The sequence below is a fragment of the Conger conger genome, chromosome 14 (genome assembly GCF_963514075.1).
Source record: "Conger conger chromosome 14, fConCon1.1, whole genome shotgun sequence".
Classification (NCBI taxonomy): domain Eukaryota; kingdom Metazoa; phylum Chordata; class Actinopteri; order Anguilliformes; family Congridae; genus Conger; species Conger conger.
Window position 1 is genome coordinate 25,513,923 of NC_083773.1, and position 17,100 is coordinate 25,531,022.

A 17,100-nucleotide genomic window follows, 5' to 3' on the forward strand; every position below is an offset into this window, starting at 1 on the left:
AGGTCAAAGGCTATCTGTCTGCTGGAGAGAGACAGAGAAAGACTCATAGTAAGCAGTTAATTCAGAAAGTGGTCTAATAGTAATAAAGATCATCACTGACAGGTTATTTGTAATCATGTGATTGTCTTTGTTAACACACATTGTCAATTAAGAATCAGTCAAGAAACTTCTGTTTCAAATACAGAATATATATAAGAAAATGGGTCTGAGAAACAACAGACGAAAAAAGGCACAGATACAAAACTTCTTTAAGGTGCGTTTCCATAATTTGTGTCATTGCAGTCTACCTCTCTCTGTGCAGTAGATCTATTGGAAGAATCGAGTGGAATACTGGACTTATAATGCAGTCCATTCGTTTTTTGTTGTTTTCACACTGTACTCCAGTAAACAAACAGTTGAAATACAACATGTGGTTAAAGTCCTGACTTTCAGCTTTAATTTGAGGGTTTTTGCATCCATATTGGGTGAACTGTGTAAGAATGACAGCTTTTTTTATACATAGTCCCCCCAATTTTAGGGGACCAAAAGTAATCGGACAAATTAACGCAAACTGAAATGAAGTCTTCGTATTCAATATTGCTTTGCAAATCCTTTGCAATCAATGACTGCCTGAAGTCTACGACTTATGATGCATTTGCTTGGATCTGGGCAGATGTTTCTGTATATTTAAGCAATTCAAGCAGTGAACACAAGTGAGCCAGTTCCAGTGGCAGCCATACATGCTCAAGCCATAACACTTCCTCCACCACGTTTGAAAAATGAGATTGTATGCTTGGGATCATAGGCTGTTCCTTTTTTGTCTCCACACTTTCCTCTTTCCATCACTCTGGTACAAGTTGATCTTTGTATCATCTGTCCATAACACTTTGTTCCAGAACTCAATTTACATTTTTGCAAACTGTAACCTTTCTTGGCCATTCTATTTTTGAGGCTTGCAAGGGGTTTGCATCTTTTACACTACATTAGTGTCATTTGGTAAACGCTCTTATCCAGAGCAACGTAAAGTTGATTAGACTTAGCAGGAGACAATCCTCCCCTGGAGCAATGCAGGGTTAAGGGCCTTGCTCAAGGGCCCAATGGCTGTGCAAATCTTATTGTGGCTACACCGGGATTAGAACCACTGACTTTGCGTGTCCCAGTCATATACAGGCCACCCTGCATCTTTTAGTGAACCCTCTGAGGTTCTGCTGGCATATTCTCCTCTTGATGGTCATCTTTGACACATCTACACCTACATCCTGAAGAGTGTTCTTGGTCTATTTAACAGTTACAAAGGGATTTTCTTCACCATATGAAGGATTCTTCCGTCATCCACTACACTGGTCTTCTGTGGTCCACCTGGTCATTTGCCATTGTTGAGTTGACCAGTCCGTCTTTGCCATTTCTTTGGTTCTCATGTTGAGAGACAACAACAGACTAAATGCAGATGGCACTCCAAGAATCAACTCTACACTCTACTCTAATTCAATGTGCTGGAGTAGAGGGCCAAAAACAACAAATACTTCTTTGTCACTGTCCAAATACCTATAGACTGCACTGAATATCGACTCAATAAACAATAAACATCTGCGCTTTTACGATAATTTACAGGTTTTCTTGATTGCTCAAATACAGATGTGTAATTATTAAAGAATAGACCTAAAATAATCGTGAAAATAAATACTTTCTAATATGAAGAGCTTTGTGATGGTTTTCACTGGCAGTTCGAACTCTGACCTATTTAGTTGACTAATAAAGTAGCCTACCCCCACGATAAATGTTCAGCTATGTAGGCGCAGCACGGCTAATTACAAAATGTATCTGAAACGTAACGCCATAAAAGAAAACGGCGCCTCGTCTTAAGCATCTGAGAGCACACTTTTAAACCCCTGCAACTCCACTCCGAGCCTTGTGGTGTCGTGCTACTTCGTCCGTGACTATTTTCTCCTCTCCTCCCCCTTATGTTTATGCCACTCCGACCATTTCCACCACCATCACCACGGAGAGAGAAAATGGAGGACTTGAATGGAGATCGTTCTAAATTGTAAAACATCAACGAGGACAGTGAAGTGAGTCGGTCGCCTTCTGCTTTAATCGCAAATATCGATGTTTAAGACGAGTAACTACTTGTAATGAAGTTCGGAGGAATAACTACTGGATGTAGTAATGTTTTTTCTTCAGTATTTCTGTCTGCTGTCTGAAGCGTGGTCTGGTGGTGGTAACATTATGGCGGGCTATGTCGTAGCTCGCTAGTCAGGGCCAACCCTCTACTAGCTAATGTTAGCTAATATTGTTAGCTAGCAACACGCTCCTTGCCCTCGTTTTCACAATGTAGACAACCTATGCTAGACGCCCATACATGTTTTAGCTAGTTATGCGCGCATATATGTAGGCCAATGAACGGCATTGGCTAGTTACGTTGTTATATAGTTGGCTAATCACTATTGTGATTTATTTATATGGCTAGCAAGCTAAGGTATCTGTCGTTGGTTTGGCCTTGATTGCTGTTTTTTCCTCGGTGAAAAGGCAGTCGTTAAAGTAGCTAGCTAAGTTAAATGGCGAATGCATTTCAACCATTATACTTAAGTAGCTATTTATATTTACGGTAAAAAGATTTAGAAACGGGCAGTTAGAAACGGGCGGTTAACTGTTGCAAGCAGTAGTTTCGGTAACGAAGTATTACCTAGCCTAGCTAACCAGCCAGATTGCTAACGTTGATTACGGTTGAAATCATACAAATGTTATTTCGGCAGCTTAGTTATGTGTGCAGTTTAGTGTCCTCTGTGACTAGTTAACTCTAGATTTGACGTTACTTTGCGTCAGTAAGTTGGCTATTGGCTGTTAACGTTGGCTAATTTCCCCATATGCTAACTTAGCTGGCTACCAAACGTATCGAGTAACGTTAGCACAGTCGTCTCGCTACCTAGTGTTTAGGAAGGCAACACGATTTGTGCCACCAAAGTGTTAGCTAACGTTAGCTACCCTTCGCTAGAGCTGACGTTACGTGTAACGTTACACATTCAATTGCACATATTCTGCGTCCAGACTGCAGCGTTTGGCATCGTTAACATTAAAATGGTTTCCGTTATCGGATTTCGCATTAGCCAGTTAAGTAATGTTATGCTAACCCATCCATGGAGGGCGCTGTACATTCCGATGCAGGCTACGTTACATTATGTATCTAGCTAATACTAGGCTTAATCGAATAGAATAACATTAGCTCTAGTGTTATTTCTCTCAGCTAACCACCGTCCGGTGGTATTTGATTTGTGTAAGTTAGCTAGCTAACGTTAACAGCAATTGCCAGTTGCGAAGTCGTTCAATCCAATGTTAGCAAGCTAGCATTGTCTGTGGCGTTGTCGTAGTTACGGCAACGTTATCAATGTTAAATCACTAGCATACTAGTGATTAATTCGATTAGTCTAACTAATCTAGCTATGTACGCACTGCTAACGTACACAAAATCGCAGTCTAATTGGTTAACATGGCTAGACTAGCTCAAACCTTGTAATTAAGCCGTTGGGTCAATCACTGAGTTCGCATTATTATTTAAAATCTTCGCACTGTACAGTGGCAAGGTTTGGTTAGATGCGAGAGTCTCCATACAATGAGGGGGTCTATGAGTCTTTCAACCATATTTACGTTACGGTCATTTAATTCGCTTGACAAAACCCTGATGATCCGCACTCCGTGAACAGATTGCTCATGATATTCTTGAAATAGATTTTTTAAAACGCATTTTTCTCCAAAGTAAATACACTTGTGACTGCTTTCCGAAAAACTCCTTATGTACAAATTAATGATTTCTAAGCATTTTGATTGGCAGGAAATTTCCTCATATATAAAATGCAAGCTCAGTTGTCTGTGCATATATTGTAATAGGTCTCAAAATGGAAGACTTTGCCACTGGTACACTGCAATTTGGGTATGGTGCCATCTAGTGGTACTTGCAATTAACCCACTTGTTCCTATAACTTTTGTAGGGAATGGTTATTGCTGCTTTTAAAGGTACACTCGTTTTTTTGTTTGTTAAAACATTGTTTCAAGACCATTGTAAATCCCTTCTCATCATTGAAAAAGGCTCACTGATATGTTGACTCACCCTCTGCCTGTGTTCATAGTCCTTAAATTCGGGTTTAAAAATATAGGGTTGACGGCCTGACACTCTGTACCAAAACATTGTATTGGTTGAAAATTGGTTTTAATTGCCACAGCCAATGGCGTTTCAATGTCAGCACGTTTACAGAGAAGGGGGAGGGATAAACAGTGTTGTGGTTTGAAGGTGTTTTTTGCCGCTGTTTCTCTCTTGACCGTTAGAAGTATGAAATTACTGTTTGTACCTTTAAACCTGAAAACGGGTGGCTTTTTTTCCCATGTAGGTTGTTACTCCATGATTAAAATGTAGACTGGTTGATGACTTGAATTAATGTGAGTGCTTGTTGCATTGTTTGGTGCACTGAACAGGACTATTATAATTGTACAGAATGATACATTCATTTAGAATGTTGCCTCCCTGCCTAGCCTGTACCTTTTGGCACCCTGTCAGACTTACATGTAATAAAAAAAACCCCGCCATACTTGGGAACATTCCGTGTCCAATCAAGTGTCCAATCTTATCAGAAAATGGCCGGTGTGGTTGTAGGTTTTTGTTTTAGCCAAACACAAGGGAAGCATATCGTGGTTGGATAGGTTGTTGTCTCTCACAGTTAGCTGCCATCTCTACCCAGCCAAAGCAAGCCTGCTGTGCTGTTTACACAAGAAGGGTATTTACCTGAACTTTGCCCTGGATGTGGCAGACTCAAGGCTGGCTGAGGAATGCAAGTGTGTTTATGAGGTCAGCACAGACCGAGAGTGGCAATAAATGCTGTGCAGTGGCAGGGATACTTGCATTCCTAAAGTAGACATCCATTTGTAATGAGCTAAAATGTTAATTAGTTTATGAATTTTGGACAAGAATTTGATCTCTCTGGTTTGAGAGATTGTAATTGGTTAGAACTGGTAGTTGGTATTAAAAGTTGCAATGTCGTTCTGTTGCAAATGTGGCCATATTGTGGCAATTAAGTTAACTTGCACTTATGAAAGTTATGGTCATTTCAACTCATGGTAAATTATATATTTATGCCTATTAGGTGGGTCATTTTATATCGTTGCACACGAATATGGTGATACGTATTGCGCAGCTGAAAATGGATTGCAGTATCAACTAAATCTCATCTCTCCCAATTTTGCCACCAAAATGCACTCTAGCCCATTCTGCTTACTGTAATGTGATTTTTATGCATAATGTTGGTCATTTTCATGGAGCATCTGGGATGACAGAATCCCTGCTTTTTTTACTCCCGTCACTGAGATGTTTCTCCAGACGTTAGGAGGTGACCTGTATCAACTCTGCCGACAGGAACAAAACACTTGAATGCCTCTGCGTACCTCTTGCACACAACATGTCTAATTGTTCAAATTGTCCTGCCACAAACATTTCTCTCCCCTCTTTTATTTTTGATGTCACATTCTGAACACTTGACTGGAACACAACAGACCTGATGCTGGTCGGTTAACCAAGGCTTTTCTTTTATATCGTTTAGATGGCACGGACGTGGGGTTTTTTTCCCCTCTCCCTTCTCCTCCGTGCTTTCCAGCTGTCTACTGAAGTGATTGAATGAAAATGCTCATTTATTCAACGCTTGCCACTCTGGCAAAAGCATACCTCGCATTTCCAGCTACTTCAGACCCGATTGTGAGACACTGAATTCTCATCTCGTCCAACCATATTCGGAAATTTGTACATTACCGGCCAATATTTAAAATGTATTTTATTAGTTATATTTCAATTAACGTTTATACACTCATTGAATCTGCCTGTAAAAACAAATTTGTTTGTTTTATTTTAAGATAATATTGCTTTTGCGCCAAACTATAAAAGCATTGCTTTTGCTTGTTTTATGACTCAGGAATAAGCAAGGCTTTTACAGTCATAATTTGTTTCCATTCCAACTTTGTTGAAAATACCGCAAGTGTATCAAATTGTGTACCCTGTAGCGGAATGTAACGTTCGGTTCTTAATGCCTTTACAAGCCTGCTGGCCCACTGCGGGCGAATTGGACTGTGAGCAGCTTGGTCTGCTGCAGTGTGCATTCCAGTGAGAATTCCTTAGATTTGCCAAGGCTGTCATTTGGGTCAGACCGTGCTTATCAGTATTATTCTGAGAGGGGAGATGTGAAGCCGTTTGTGTTCTCTTTGTCCGGGTTTCTAAGTGATCTTGGCCTTGCTTGTTCTGCCCTTAACCCTGACCGAGTAGTTGGACAGAAGAGCGTGGCTGCTGTAGAAGAGGTGGCCTGGGTGATGCATATTAAACTTGTCTGTACAGCTGCAGTGGCATGCAACATGCATTCTTTGCATAGCCACCTGTCTCTGTGTACATCCCAGTGCATTGTGGTCGACAGTTTCACCTCTAGACAGACTGGATGAGTAAGGTTTAGTGAACTTCTTTTGTGTGCTTCCTTTTAAGAATAGCCATGACTCCCATTTTCCAGATTTAGAAATTGTCAGCCTGATTAGAATGTGCCCTTTTTCCTTTTCTTTGGTGCTTAGTATTGACAGTGAGCATACATGTGGCAGTTTATTTAATAAGCAGTGCAATTTTCTTTTATGTTTTGAAATGGTGTTAAATGAGTCCAGTTTTCAACAAGTTAGTTTCTCATTTGTACCACGTTACCTGGCTGAGAAGTTGGCAAAACTAGCTTAGATGGCAGCAAAATAATTTTGAGAGCTTTTAAAATACATTTTACGAACAAGTGAGTTGAAATTCATGCTACACAGCCTGGGACGGTTCACTTGACTTTCTTCTAAAGCAACAGGTAAAATAGTGAGTAATTAATCTTAATTGGGTATGGAGAACGCTTTGTGGTTAAGAGAACTTAAATTCAAACTTTATCTTTCCTTTTTTTAAAAGGAGTAGGAGTCTTAAGAGTTTATTTGGTTTAGTTATGGTGTGTTCTGCACAGAACATACCTCTCACTTATTTGTGCCGTTAGATTGAATGGGTGATCACTTGCTTTGAAATAATGTTGATAACATTATTTGAATCTTTGAATGTTCAATGTTGCCATTTTCTTCTATTAATTGGAAATGTGTTTGTGCATTAAAAAAAATACTACGAGTGGATGCCTTATAACATTAGCTGTGTTGAAGAATATGGTGGTATTTGCTGGTATATGTGGCACATTATGAGTTTAAATAAGGGGTGGAGATGCTTAGTTTCAGAGGAGTCTGCTGAAAGCACAGAGGTATGGTATCTGACGGAATTTTATGTTGGTCCACTACAGCACCTGCATTCATTATGTGCATCCAAATTTCACAGGAACCTTAAACATAGCGGTTTCATTCCACTTGTCATCACTATATATGTGCTGTGTATTCTTTAAGTGCTTATTTGCGAGTCATTTCCTCCATTTGTAATTTGCTTTGATTTGGGTGGTTGCTCAGTGTAAAGAGGAAAATCTGCCATTTGCTCAGTTCTGCATGAAGTGCATATAATGGACTGAATGGCTTCTCAAACTGATGGTTTCCATCCAAATGTGAATAGTATGCAAATTCTAGAGAATTGAACCATCTAAAAACACAAATTGGGTGCGTGTCCATAAACTCTTTTTTGGTGAATAAACGCCAAAATACACAGGGTGAGACAAGATTACAGCAAAAACATCATGAAGAGGGGTTTTCAAGGACAGCTTGGGGGAAGTAATAACTCTTTGTTGCAAGCTATACCAATTTAAAATTTCCTTGATGGCGAATACTTAATCAAATGTCAGTAGTTTAATGTGGCTGTGGATATTCAACCAATGTTTTTTATTTTATTTATTTGAAACCACAATATCTGCATGAAATGGCTTGACTCCTGAAATGGGGACTGAAGGAATTAGTCAAACTGAAATGATTGAACTGAAGTAGCATCAATTGCCTTTTTTTGGCATGTGAAATGGGTTGAGTTGTGTGACAAACCACTTGGGTTGCAGATAGATTGCCTTTTCAGATTCTTGCGGACCACGTCCCTGGTTAAATCCTGAGTAAGCTTGATGTTTTGTGTAGAACTTGTTCTTGTCTCCTGTCATTCCTGAAGGTCTTTTAGCAGAGGATGGTAAGGGTTAGTTTTTGGCCATTGCATCTTATTTGTGCTGAGTTTTCTTCAGTAATTATATCGCATTTTGTGGGAATGTTTTTCGTGCAAAAAAACAAGCAAAAAAAACATTTTGTCACTTCCTTATGAAATCTTAATTTCAATCAGCATATCAAATCAAGACAAATACATTTTATGTTGATGCCGCTTAATTTCAGTTTTGCAGTTTTCTTCAAACGATTTATTATGGTGCAATTTGATTTGACATTTGATCACAAAAAAATGTTTCAATGATCATAGTCATAAATATTTATGGGCACTTTTGGGCATTTTAAAAGAAAGAAGCTGGGATTTAGGTGTAACTCCTAACCTGCAATTTGCTTACTTAATGATCCTGCTTGCCTAAAGAACATGCACGTGTAATTGTATAGTGATAAGTAGTAAAAAAGCACCATTTGTGCTCTGGACAGTCTTTTCCAGTGTTCCTGAATTGATGCTGACAGGACATCCCCCTGAATTTTGTCTGGATACTTTTAGTTATTTCATGTTACTTAAAATATTCATATTCCTTTGTTGTAGTCTGTCTGGCCCTTGTCTATATTCAAATAAATGTAACTTTTCCAGGATTTTCATTTCCATGGTGAATTTGGCGGTTGACTGCCCCGCACCTTTGACCGTATAATCTTCTAAGCCCAGAGGGTCTAATTAAATGAGAGCTTTGACCCTTCTGATCGCCAGCAAATGCCCAAACCAGTGCAATTACCCGTTTTAGTTTTTGGGTAGAGCTGAAAGCTGTCGGAAATGGAAGTTGGCTTGACATTGTTGTATTTGAGTTGGGAATGAACTGAAGGCTGTTGTGCTCGCGTGGGAAATAAAGGCTTGATGTCGTGGTTCTATGTCACTCCAAACACATGCAGATGCCTTGGTGTCAGTGGTGTTAAGTGGCAGAAAGTTGTAATTTACTTCTGTAAAAAGCATAGGTGCACCTGTTCAAAATTCTCACACCCACACACGCACGCACACACACACACACACACACACACTCCCACTATGTTTAGCCTGTGTGTGCTGCTTGTCTGTGCCTTGTGTTTGTCACCGTGTGCATGAGTGCTTGTGTGTATGTATGCCTGTGCAAGTGACACAAAGTACTTTCCATTCCTGGCTGTGTACTGACTGGATATTGTCTCCACCCCCAGCTCCAGTTACCTCAGAGCCAGGCCTGTGATGTGGACTGGGGAAAGCCTGCAATAAGAGAGGACCCTTTGCCTTTCAGCTGAGCAGAGAGGGTGTCTGCTGACTGCCCTGCCTGCTCCATAACCTCAACCCAGCCACAGAGGAAAGACAGGTAATGGCCCTTTGTTACCTGTGAATGAGAATCCAGTGGGCTCTTATGCACCTACATTGTAGGGTAGTTGGAAGTAGCGCTGGGTGCAAGCAAGGAGTGAGCTAATGCCCTTTGTGCGAAAGAGTGGCTGAATATAACTGCTCGTGACTTGAAAATATTTGAGGGCAAACCTCTCCGCTTGAATAACAAAGACCAAATGGGTTGTATGTTTGACCGTACATTACGTGCATGTGAAGTCTCTGTGGATTTCGACTAAGTCTGAACCAGTGCCGTTCAGTTATTCTCTAGTTATTACACTTTGGTAAAAATGCAGCAGTTTGATACGCACTTTTTGGTGAATTACTTTGGTGGTGAATTCCAGTTTACAGCCTTTGATTGGTTGAAAATTGTCTGTGGGCAGGGTGGAAGGTGTTGATTGGCACCAAAAAAATGTCAAATGGCTCATCTTGTTTTAAACAAATTGCCTTACTTGGTTTTTGATATATTTGTAAAAGACGGCTGAAGATTACAGTAACTGGGTACAGTTTTCCATTGTGACCAATGACATTGTAATCCCAATGTCTCAAACTAATAGGAGTCGACCTAATGTTCATACTGTTCAGGTAGAGCACAAATAAATTTTACCCTGAACCCTGGCCTCTTTGGGATGTACAGTGGCAACCCCCCTCTAACTTAGGCTATTTAAAGTTCTACCTTATCCAGAGTCCTTAGTGAGCTTTGTTCCTCAGTGGTGTACACCATTGGGAAGTGTTTCTGTGCAAGTGGATGTTATTTAAAGTGCATGAGAATCTGACATTTGATTTCATCTTCTGAAAGGACAAGGATGAATTGAGCAGTAAGACAATTAAAAATAATGTATCACCCTATGCTGGAGTCATTGGGAATCATCCCTGGGTGGGTTGGGTCTTGAACATGATTCTGCATGTACACGTACACTCATCTTAACCGTAGTAGTTCAATTTTCTATTCATTGCTTCTGTTGACCCAGTGGTCAAGTGCCATTTCTCTACTTGGAACAGTTTGGTGACCATGAAAACAATAGCTTATTTTCAAACGAATTGCACCTTGTCATGGTGCTTGCAAAACAGAATGTTCTGATTGTGAAATGCAGAGTTAAATTTAATAATTCAATCCTTTAGTGGGATGTTGCAAATTGACTTGCTGAAATGATCAGAAGAAAATGAAGTGGGTTTTGTCACTAGTATGTCTTTGTATTTAGCAGCAGTGTCCAAATTGAATTGTCCACTTATTTCAGAACTAAGCCACCTTACTGGTCTAAGTAAAGCGGCAGTAAGAAGTGTGTCCATTTCAGTTATTTCTGTATTCAATTTAACATGGAAAAAAATGGCTTTTATATTGATTTCTTCTCCCCTTGGTATAGCCTTTGTTCTCCTTGGGTATATTCAGATTAGTTTCCTTGACAGAAAGTGGAATAATTAGCGGTTTTGTCTCAGAATAAATTTTAGCATTTTGAATGAGGAGACGTGCCCAACAATTCATGAGGTACAAATCAGTGCAGAACAAGAGTGCTAAGATTTGACACTATTTGTGCCTTAATTCTTTTGGCAAAATGGGCTATTTAGTGAAAAGTGAATAGGGAGGTAGTGAGGTCATTTCAGTTTGATCAAGTTTGACGACTGATCCATCTTCCAACAGATGGCTTTGTGCAAAGTTGGCTAGCGCCATTAATGACAGTTTTACGCGAATCAAAATGGATTGCGATATTGCGCAGTGCAATACACATCATTGCTAGACGGTTTGATATAAAATCCTTTAATGCTGCCAAATGGCCAGAAGATGACAATCAAAGCTTCATACGCTGGGCACTGCTTAGATGGAAGAGACTTCCTCAGGCTAAACCTAACTTCCATTGAATTGTGCTTCTCTCTTGGTTGTAGATATTGTGGTTCAGAGTATAGTGACTGTTCTGCTATGGAGGACAGTATGAGCCCGGAGCGGTCTCTCGCTCCTGGGTCTGAGCAGAACCAGGACCCTCTGGATGTCAGCTCTCAAGGTACTTTGAAAAGCTGCTTTATGGTTGGGCTAATCATTGCACTAACAGGGCTTGAAATGAACCCCCGCCGCCCCTGCCAAATGCTGGTGAATCTATCGCTTCTGTCTGCAGATTGATCTAGGCTTGCCCAAAATTTCATCAAGTTTTCCGCTTGACTTTCCGCTAAAAGACCTTTTTTTCCCCCCTCTTTTTTTTGTTTTTAACGGTTTCCATTTAATGCTTTGAACTTCAATGACAGAGCACAAACTGACAGGATGTCCATTGTGGCCTGTGGCTACTGCCCTTGACATGATCCCATGTTTCATCCTCTGTTGGCTGAATGCTTCAAATCCCTCGTCTGTGGTTTGCACACTGGCTCTGGCGGTCAGCTCTTGTGTTGGTTAATGGCTGTGTGGAGACGCACACAAGCCAGACGAGGGGAGAAAAAAAAACACTGCTTGTGGAAGGTTTTCTGTAAGACCAAGGCATGGTTGGCTTTTGATACTGAGGTAGAAATTATGGAGCCATTGAATTCTGAATGCCATCTGTGCCCATAAAAAGCTAATGTGTTGCTGAAAGAAATGTAATTGCTGAAATGTAGAAAGTTGACCACAATCGGCTCGGACGTTAATTTAACTAGCTTTGTTGCTGCTGTAGACTAGCCATGAAACCGTATAATGGTACTATTCTTGTTGCACACCTGAGCTGCAAAGATGGAGGCATTCATTCGCTGGCCGAGCTGAGCTTGGTACTTTTTGGAGATGTTCAGTGGATGCTGTTGTGAAGGAAAAGGGCTTCTATGCCACAATCGATCCCTGTCCATCGCAGGCTTCACAGTGCATGGGATAGTTATCACTTTAAATGCATTTTATTAGTATCTCATTTGGTGCTATGTCATTGAAATTTGAGAGAGAAATGGAAACTTGTGTGTAAGAGGATGAGTTCCAACTCACTGGGACAGGTGCACACTGGATGTTTTCTGGACAAAATGCTGGCTAAAAATATCTTCATCCAGAAGCCCCCTCTGGCTCCATCTCAAAAATGTTTATTTCAAGCCTTGGACTCATCGTGTTATCTGATTCTTTGCATACTTCCACTTATTCTCCACTAAATGGGCATGATTTTAATTTGGGAAAATGAAATCAAATGTGAATGCATGGTAAGAAGCTGTTTCAATGAGCTGTACTCTAAAATACATTTCTGTTTTCCTAATCCCTGTTTTTACCCAATGGGTAAAATCTGCTCTCCGTTCTTGCGGACTGTCTTGCTTTACTCAGAACTATGCGTTTGTCAGCAGTTGAGCAGTGGCTCTTAAAGTTGCGGTGAGAGCGGTAGTGGCTCCCTGCGTGTTCGTGACTGACTGACTCCTCTGCTCCTGTTGACAGCCTCTGTAGCGGCAGAGGAGAAGGAGCCGGCCGATGAGGATGCAAAGCCTGAGGAAGCCGAGAAGTCTGTGAAGGCCGGCGGCGAGTTTAAGAAGACCTGGGGCTTCCGCAGAACCACCATCGCTAAGAGGGAGATGCCGGGAGACGCGGACAGCCAGGACGGCCGTAACGCCCCCGTGCGCCGCAGCGGCCGGCAGGCCAAGCGCACCGACAAGATGGAGGAGTTCCTGTCCACCGCCAAGCGCGGCCGCGGTGGCAGGAGGAGTGCCCCGCCGCACCTGGAGGCCTCCGACCCCCCGTCCCAGACGCCCACCGACGCCGAGACCGCCTCCGAGGCCAGCTTCGACGGCAGCGCCGACGCCAAAGCCCCCGACGACAAGATGTCCCCCGAGAGGCCCCAGGGCCGGCGCAGGAAAATGGCCTCGGCCAAGGGCGGCTCTGTCAGCGACAACGGGAGCTCGGAAAACGACGACGAGGACAATGAGGAAGCGCCCGTCGCGAAGGAGGAGCTGACCCCCCAGGATCAGGGGAAGACTGAGGACCCTGAGGTGCAGGAGGGGGGCGATGATAAAGAGGAAAAGGAGAAGGAAGGAGGAGAGGAGAAACCTGCTGCTGAGACCAGACAGCCGTCCAGTAGTCCGGCCAGGGCTGCCAGCAAGGAATCCACTCCTGTCAAGAGAAAAGTCACTAGGCCTAGAGGCAGGAGGAAGCCCTCTAAGGACAGAAAAAGTGATGATGACACTGACAGTGATAGTGAGGATGATGATTCCTCGGATAAATCTGGCAATGAGGGCTACGATCCCAATGCGTTATACTGCATCTGTCGACAGAAGCACAACAAGAGGTATGTCCATCCTCTAACCCTCCATTAATATGTTGGCCACAAATAGTGATTGCTGTGCCTTTGCCGGAAACTATCATAGTCATAGATACAATCTTTACTAGCTTCTAGTGCAGAAAACCTACACAATATATCGAAAGCTTCCTAAATTGTACAATACTTAAGCTCCACGGTGCCATGTTACCTGTGTTTTGTTAGTTGTAGTGCACAGTTGTGTTGGGGGCCTGAAGTGTTGTCATGTGCAGGTTTATGATCTGCTGCGATCGCTGTGAGGAGTGGTTCCACGGCGACTGTGTGGGCATCACAGAGGCCCGCGGTCGTTTGCTGGAGAGGAACGGGGAAGACTACATCTGCCCCAACTGCATGGTGCAGAAGAGCCGCTCCACCTCTCCCGCCAGCGCCTCCGAGAGCGACAAGCGGCCTCCCAGAAAGCTTGGGCAGAACTCCACCGCTGAGCACACGGCTCTCCCTGCTGGAGTGGAGGACAAGCCTGGCGAAGACCTGGGCATCAAGGGCAGGATCGAGAAGGCAACCAACCCAAGCGGAAAAAAGAAAATTAAGATATTTCAGCCGGTATGTTGAGTTTAATCACTTGGCCTATTGCAGTATTGTATTCAGTGGCGGCAGAGGTGATAAACTAAAGACACTCAAATATCAGCAGTATCAGTGAATATTGTATTTTGTTGTTGCATGGTTGTGTTTTGGGGTGTGTTCTTGACGTGCTTGAGTTGGTTAACAGGCCATGGAAGCCGCAGCAGCAACACCAGCAACGGCAGCGGCAGGAGCAGGAGCAGCAGCAGCCAGCGGAGCAGCGCTGCCCAAGTGCATCGGCCCGGGCTGCAGTAAGAACGCCCTGCCGGACTCGGTGTACTGCGGTAACGACTGCATCCTCCGGCACGCCGCGGCCGCCATGAAGACCATCACCGATGTCAAGGAGACCAAGCCAAAGGAAAAACCCAAGCCTAAAGCGCAGAGGAAACGTGCCACGCGATCTGCTGCCAAGGTAACCAAATGGATTAGGGATGCAACTGTAGTATAATTAAGCCCATTCATCGAATAATATTCAGGCTAAGCTTAAAATCTGCTATGTAGCCCATAAAATGGTTCTTCAGTAGTGCAATTTGTATTCTGTTGTGCAACTTGTAGACCATTCGTTTAGCATGATAGTAGCATGTTCCCAAAAGTAGGGCTCTCTATATGCAGCAAACAGAAAGGTGAGTAAAAGCCTATGAAGTCTGCCCCCCCCCATTACCTACTACCCTCATACCAAAGCTTTTCTGTTAAGAAATGTAAGTATGGCTGCTCTGGGATCAGTCTGGTCAGCTGAAGATGTGACATGCTCAGATGGCACCGATGTTCTTGGAATGGACAAATAGAATTTAGCTTTAATGCTGCCATTCGAGGGATTCGTGAATCTCAACTTTCCAACAGTCGAGGGGATTTCTGTCTTAATGGAGAAACGGTGATTAACTTTATTTTCCAGCCCTTTAATTAGCTAGTATTTACTGGGCTGTAAGATGTTTTTATATAGTACTTGCATAGGGCACTTGCTGACTTTGTTTCATAATACTGAAATCAAAGTTGGTTACCTAATAACACAAGTAGCTGTGTATTTACTCTGTAAATACTCATTAGGCTGTAAAAAATATAGCATTACCAAACGTCTTTCTAATCTCAAATCTAATCGCCAACATTGGGTTATTGATTAAAATGCTTCATTGAATTTTAACAGTTGAATCAATTAAATTAATCCAACAATCTTATGAATGATTAACAGTTAATCAGTGAACTGTGAACAACCCTAAGCTGGATTGATCAATTCCAGTTATGCCCTATTGAGCAACATATATACCCTCATTCTCAGTCAGGTGTGCACTGCAGCCCAGTAACACACCCGGTCATGAAACACCCTGATGTTTTTGTGGGCTTGGTCAGTTCTTGATTAAGAGACCTCCTGGGGAAACAAAGTTGCTGCTGGAAGTGGTGTTAGAGAACCAATAGGGGGCGATCTTCCCTCTGATCAAATAAACTACAATGCCTCTGCAGTGATGGGATGCGATGTTAAACTGATATCCTGACTCACTGTGGTCATTAAAGATCATCTAACGATGGCATTCATTGCGAGGAGCCGGGGGGTTCTCCAGTGTCCTGGCTAAATTCCATGCGTGGCTCTCAACCTGCCACCTAAATCATCCCAGGTTTGAATTGGCTAAAATATTGTTCCCTGCCTCAGCTGATGTGGTGAGCATTCTGGTACAAAATGGCTGCCATTTGTCACCCCGGTGCTACATACACATTGGTGGTTGAGGCAAATTCCCCCTCATCACTATAAAGTAATATAAGTATGAGAAGTGCTAAATTCAAAAGGAATTACTAATTCTTCAATAAAGTATTAAAGATTCATTATAGTTATTAAATTAAACTGATTTGCTATTAACTAACAATGCAACACTGCCTCATTTTGGGTGTATATTAAATTTAGACACTCCTCTTGATTTATAATTATTTACTTTTTTGTGTTTATCTGTTTTTATTAGTCTTACAATGGATCCTTCAAAACCCAGATTTCTTTGGTCTGATTGAACTGCTTGCAATTCAGTTGAAATCCACTATGAGCATCTTTCTCCTTTCTCCTTATCACAAGTTGCAAAACCATGATTAGGAAAACAAGTGTAGTACTGCTTTATCAGAATGCATTGTGCAAGTCGATTCCATGGACTGAACAGCCTTACAAAGAACAGATTGGCTTGCAGTGTCTCGTTAGTGAGTGTGAATGTGTATAATGACTGTAATATATTGTCGTCTTGGTTGAGGACTGAATTATAGCCAAAAAAATCAGGTTGCAGAATACACATCTACTTTTTGCCACTTGAGCCCTCCCCTGACACCTTTCTCATAACACAGTAAATGGGTAGGTCTTCAGTCACCTGGCATGAGTTTGCTTGATTGCCCCTGTCTGTCTTCTCCAGAAGAGATCAGGTCCAGAACGGGCGGCAGGGCGGAGGTCAACCGAGTCTTCGGGTCAGCCGGAGAACGACAACGATTCCGACAGTGACGATGAGGAGGATGAGGAAGCAGGGGAGCGCAAAGAACAGGAGCCAGCCGTTGCGTCCTGGTCCAGCGACCATAATTACAATGCAGTAACGCCAGAAAAGACTGCTCCAAATGCTTCGTCTGTGTTTAACAAATCGTGTATGTATCTCCTGCAGGTTTTCCAAACACCTGACATCATTTTGTTTGCCAAATTGTGGTTAGTTTCAATGCCATACATCTCACAAAAGGTTTCCTGAGACTGGCAGTCTAATATAAGCTTTTCCATACGGGCTATCCTTGACAGTCCTCTAACTCATCAATTCAGAGATGTAACCATTCCGTTCATGAACACAGAAGGTGGTGGCAGTGAGTTTTGGATCTTAACTGCCACCTCTGTGTTTTCAGTCTTCC

General features: G+C 42.3%; 1 protein-coding gene across 4 annotated transcripts in view; it reads left to right on the forward strand.

The window, feature by feature from the left end:
- Window positions 1–1,942: 1,942 nt before the first annotated feature.
- LOC133109599 (death-inducer obliterator 1-like) overlaps window positions 1,943–17,100 on the forward strand; it is a 32,053-nt gene continuing 16,895 nt past the window's right edge. For 2 of the 4 annotated variants that reach the window (XM_061218988.1, XM_061218990.1), the window contains exons 1-7: window positions 1,943–2,048; window positions 9,289–9,437; window positions 11,336–11,451; window positions 12,816–13,659; window positions 13,902–14,229; window positions 14,396–14,659; window positions 16,626–16,848. In XM_061218988.1, the coding sequence (XP_061074972.1) occupies window positions 11,370–11,451; window positions 12,816–13,659; window positions 13,902–14,229; window positions 14,396–14,659; window positions 16,626–16,848 (1,741 nt within the window). In that variant the 5' untranslated portion in view covers window positions 1,943–2,048; window positions 9,289–9,437; window positions 11,336–11,369. The remainder of the gene's footprint in view (window positions 2,049–9,288; window positions 9,438–11,335; window positions 11,452–12,815; window positions 13,660–13,901; window positions 14,230–14,395; window positions 14,660–16,625; window positions 16,849–17,100) is intronic. The other 2 variants (XM_061218989.1, XM_061218991.1) reach the window with 2 other exon arrangements.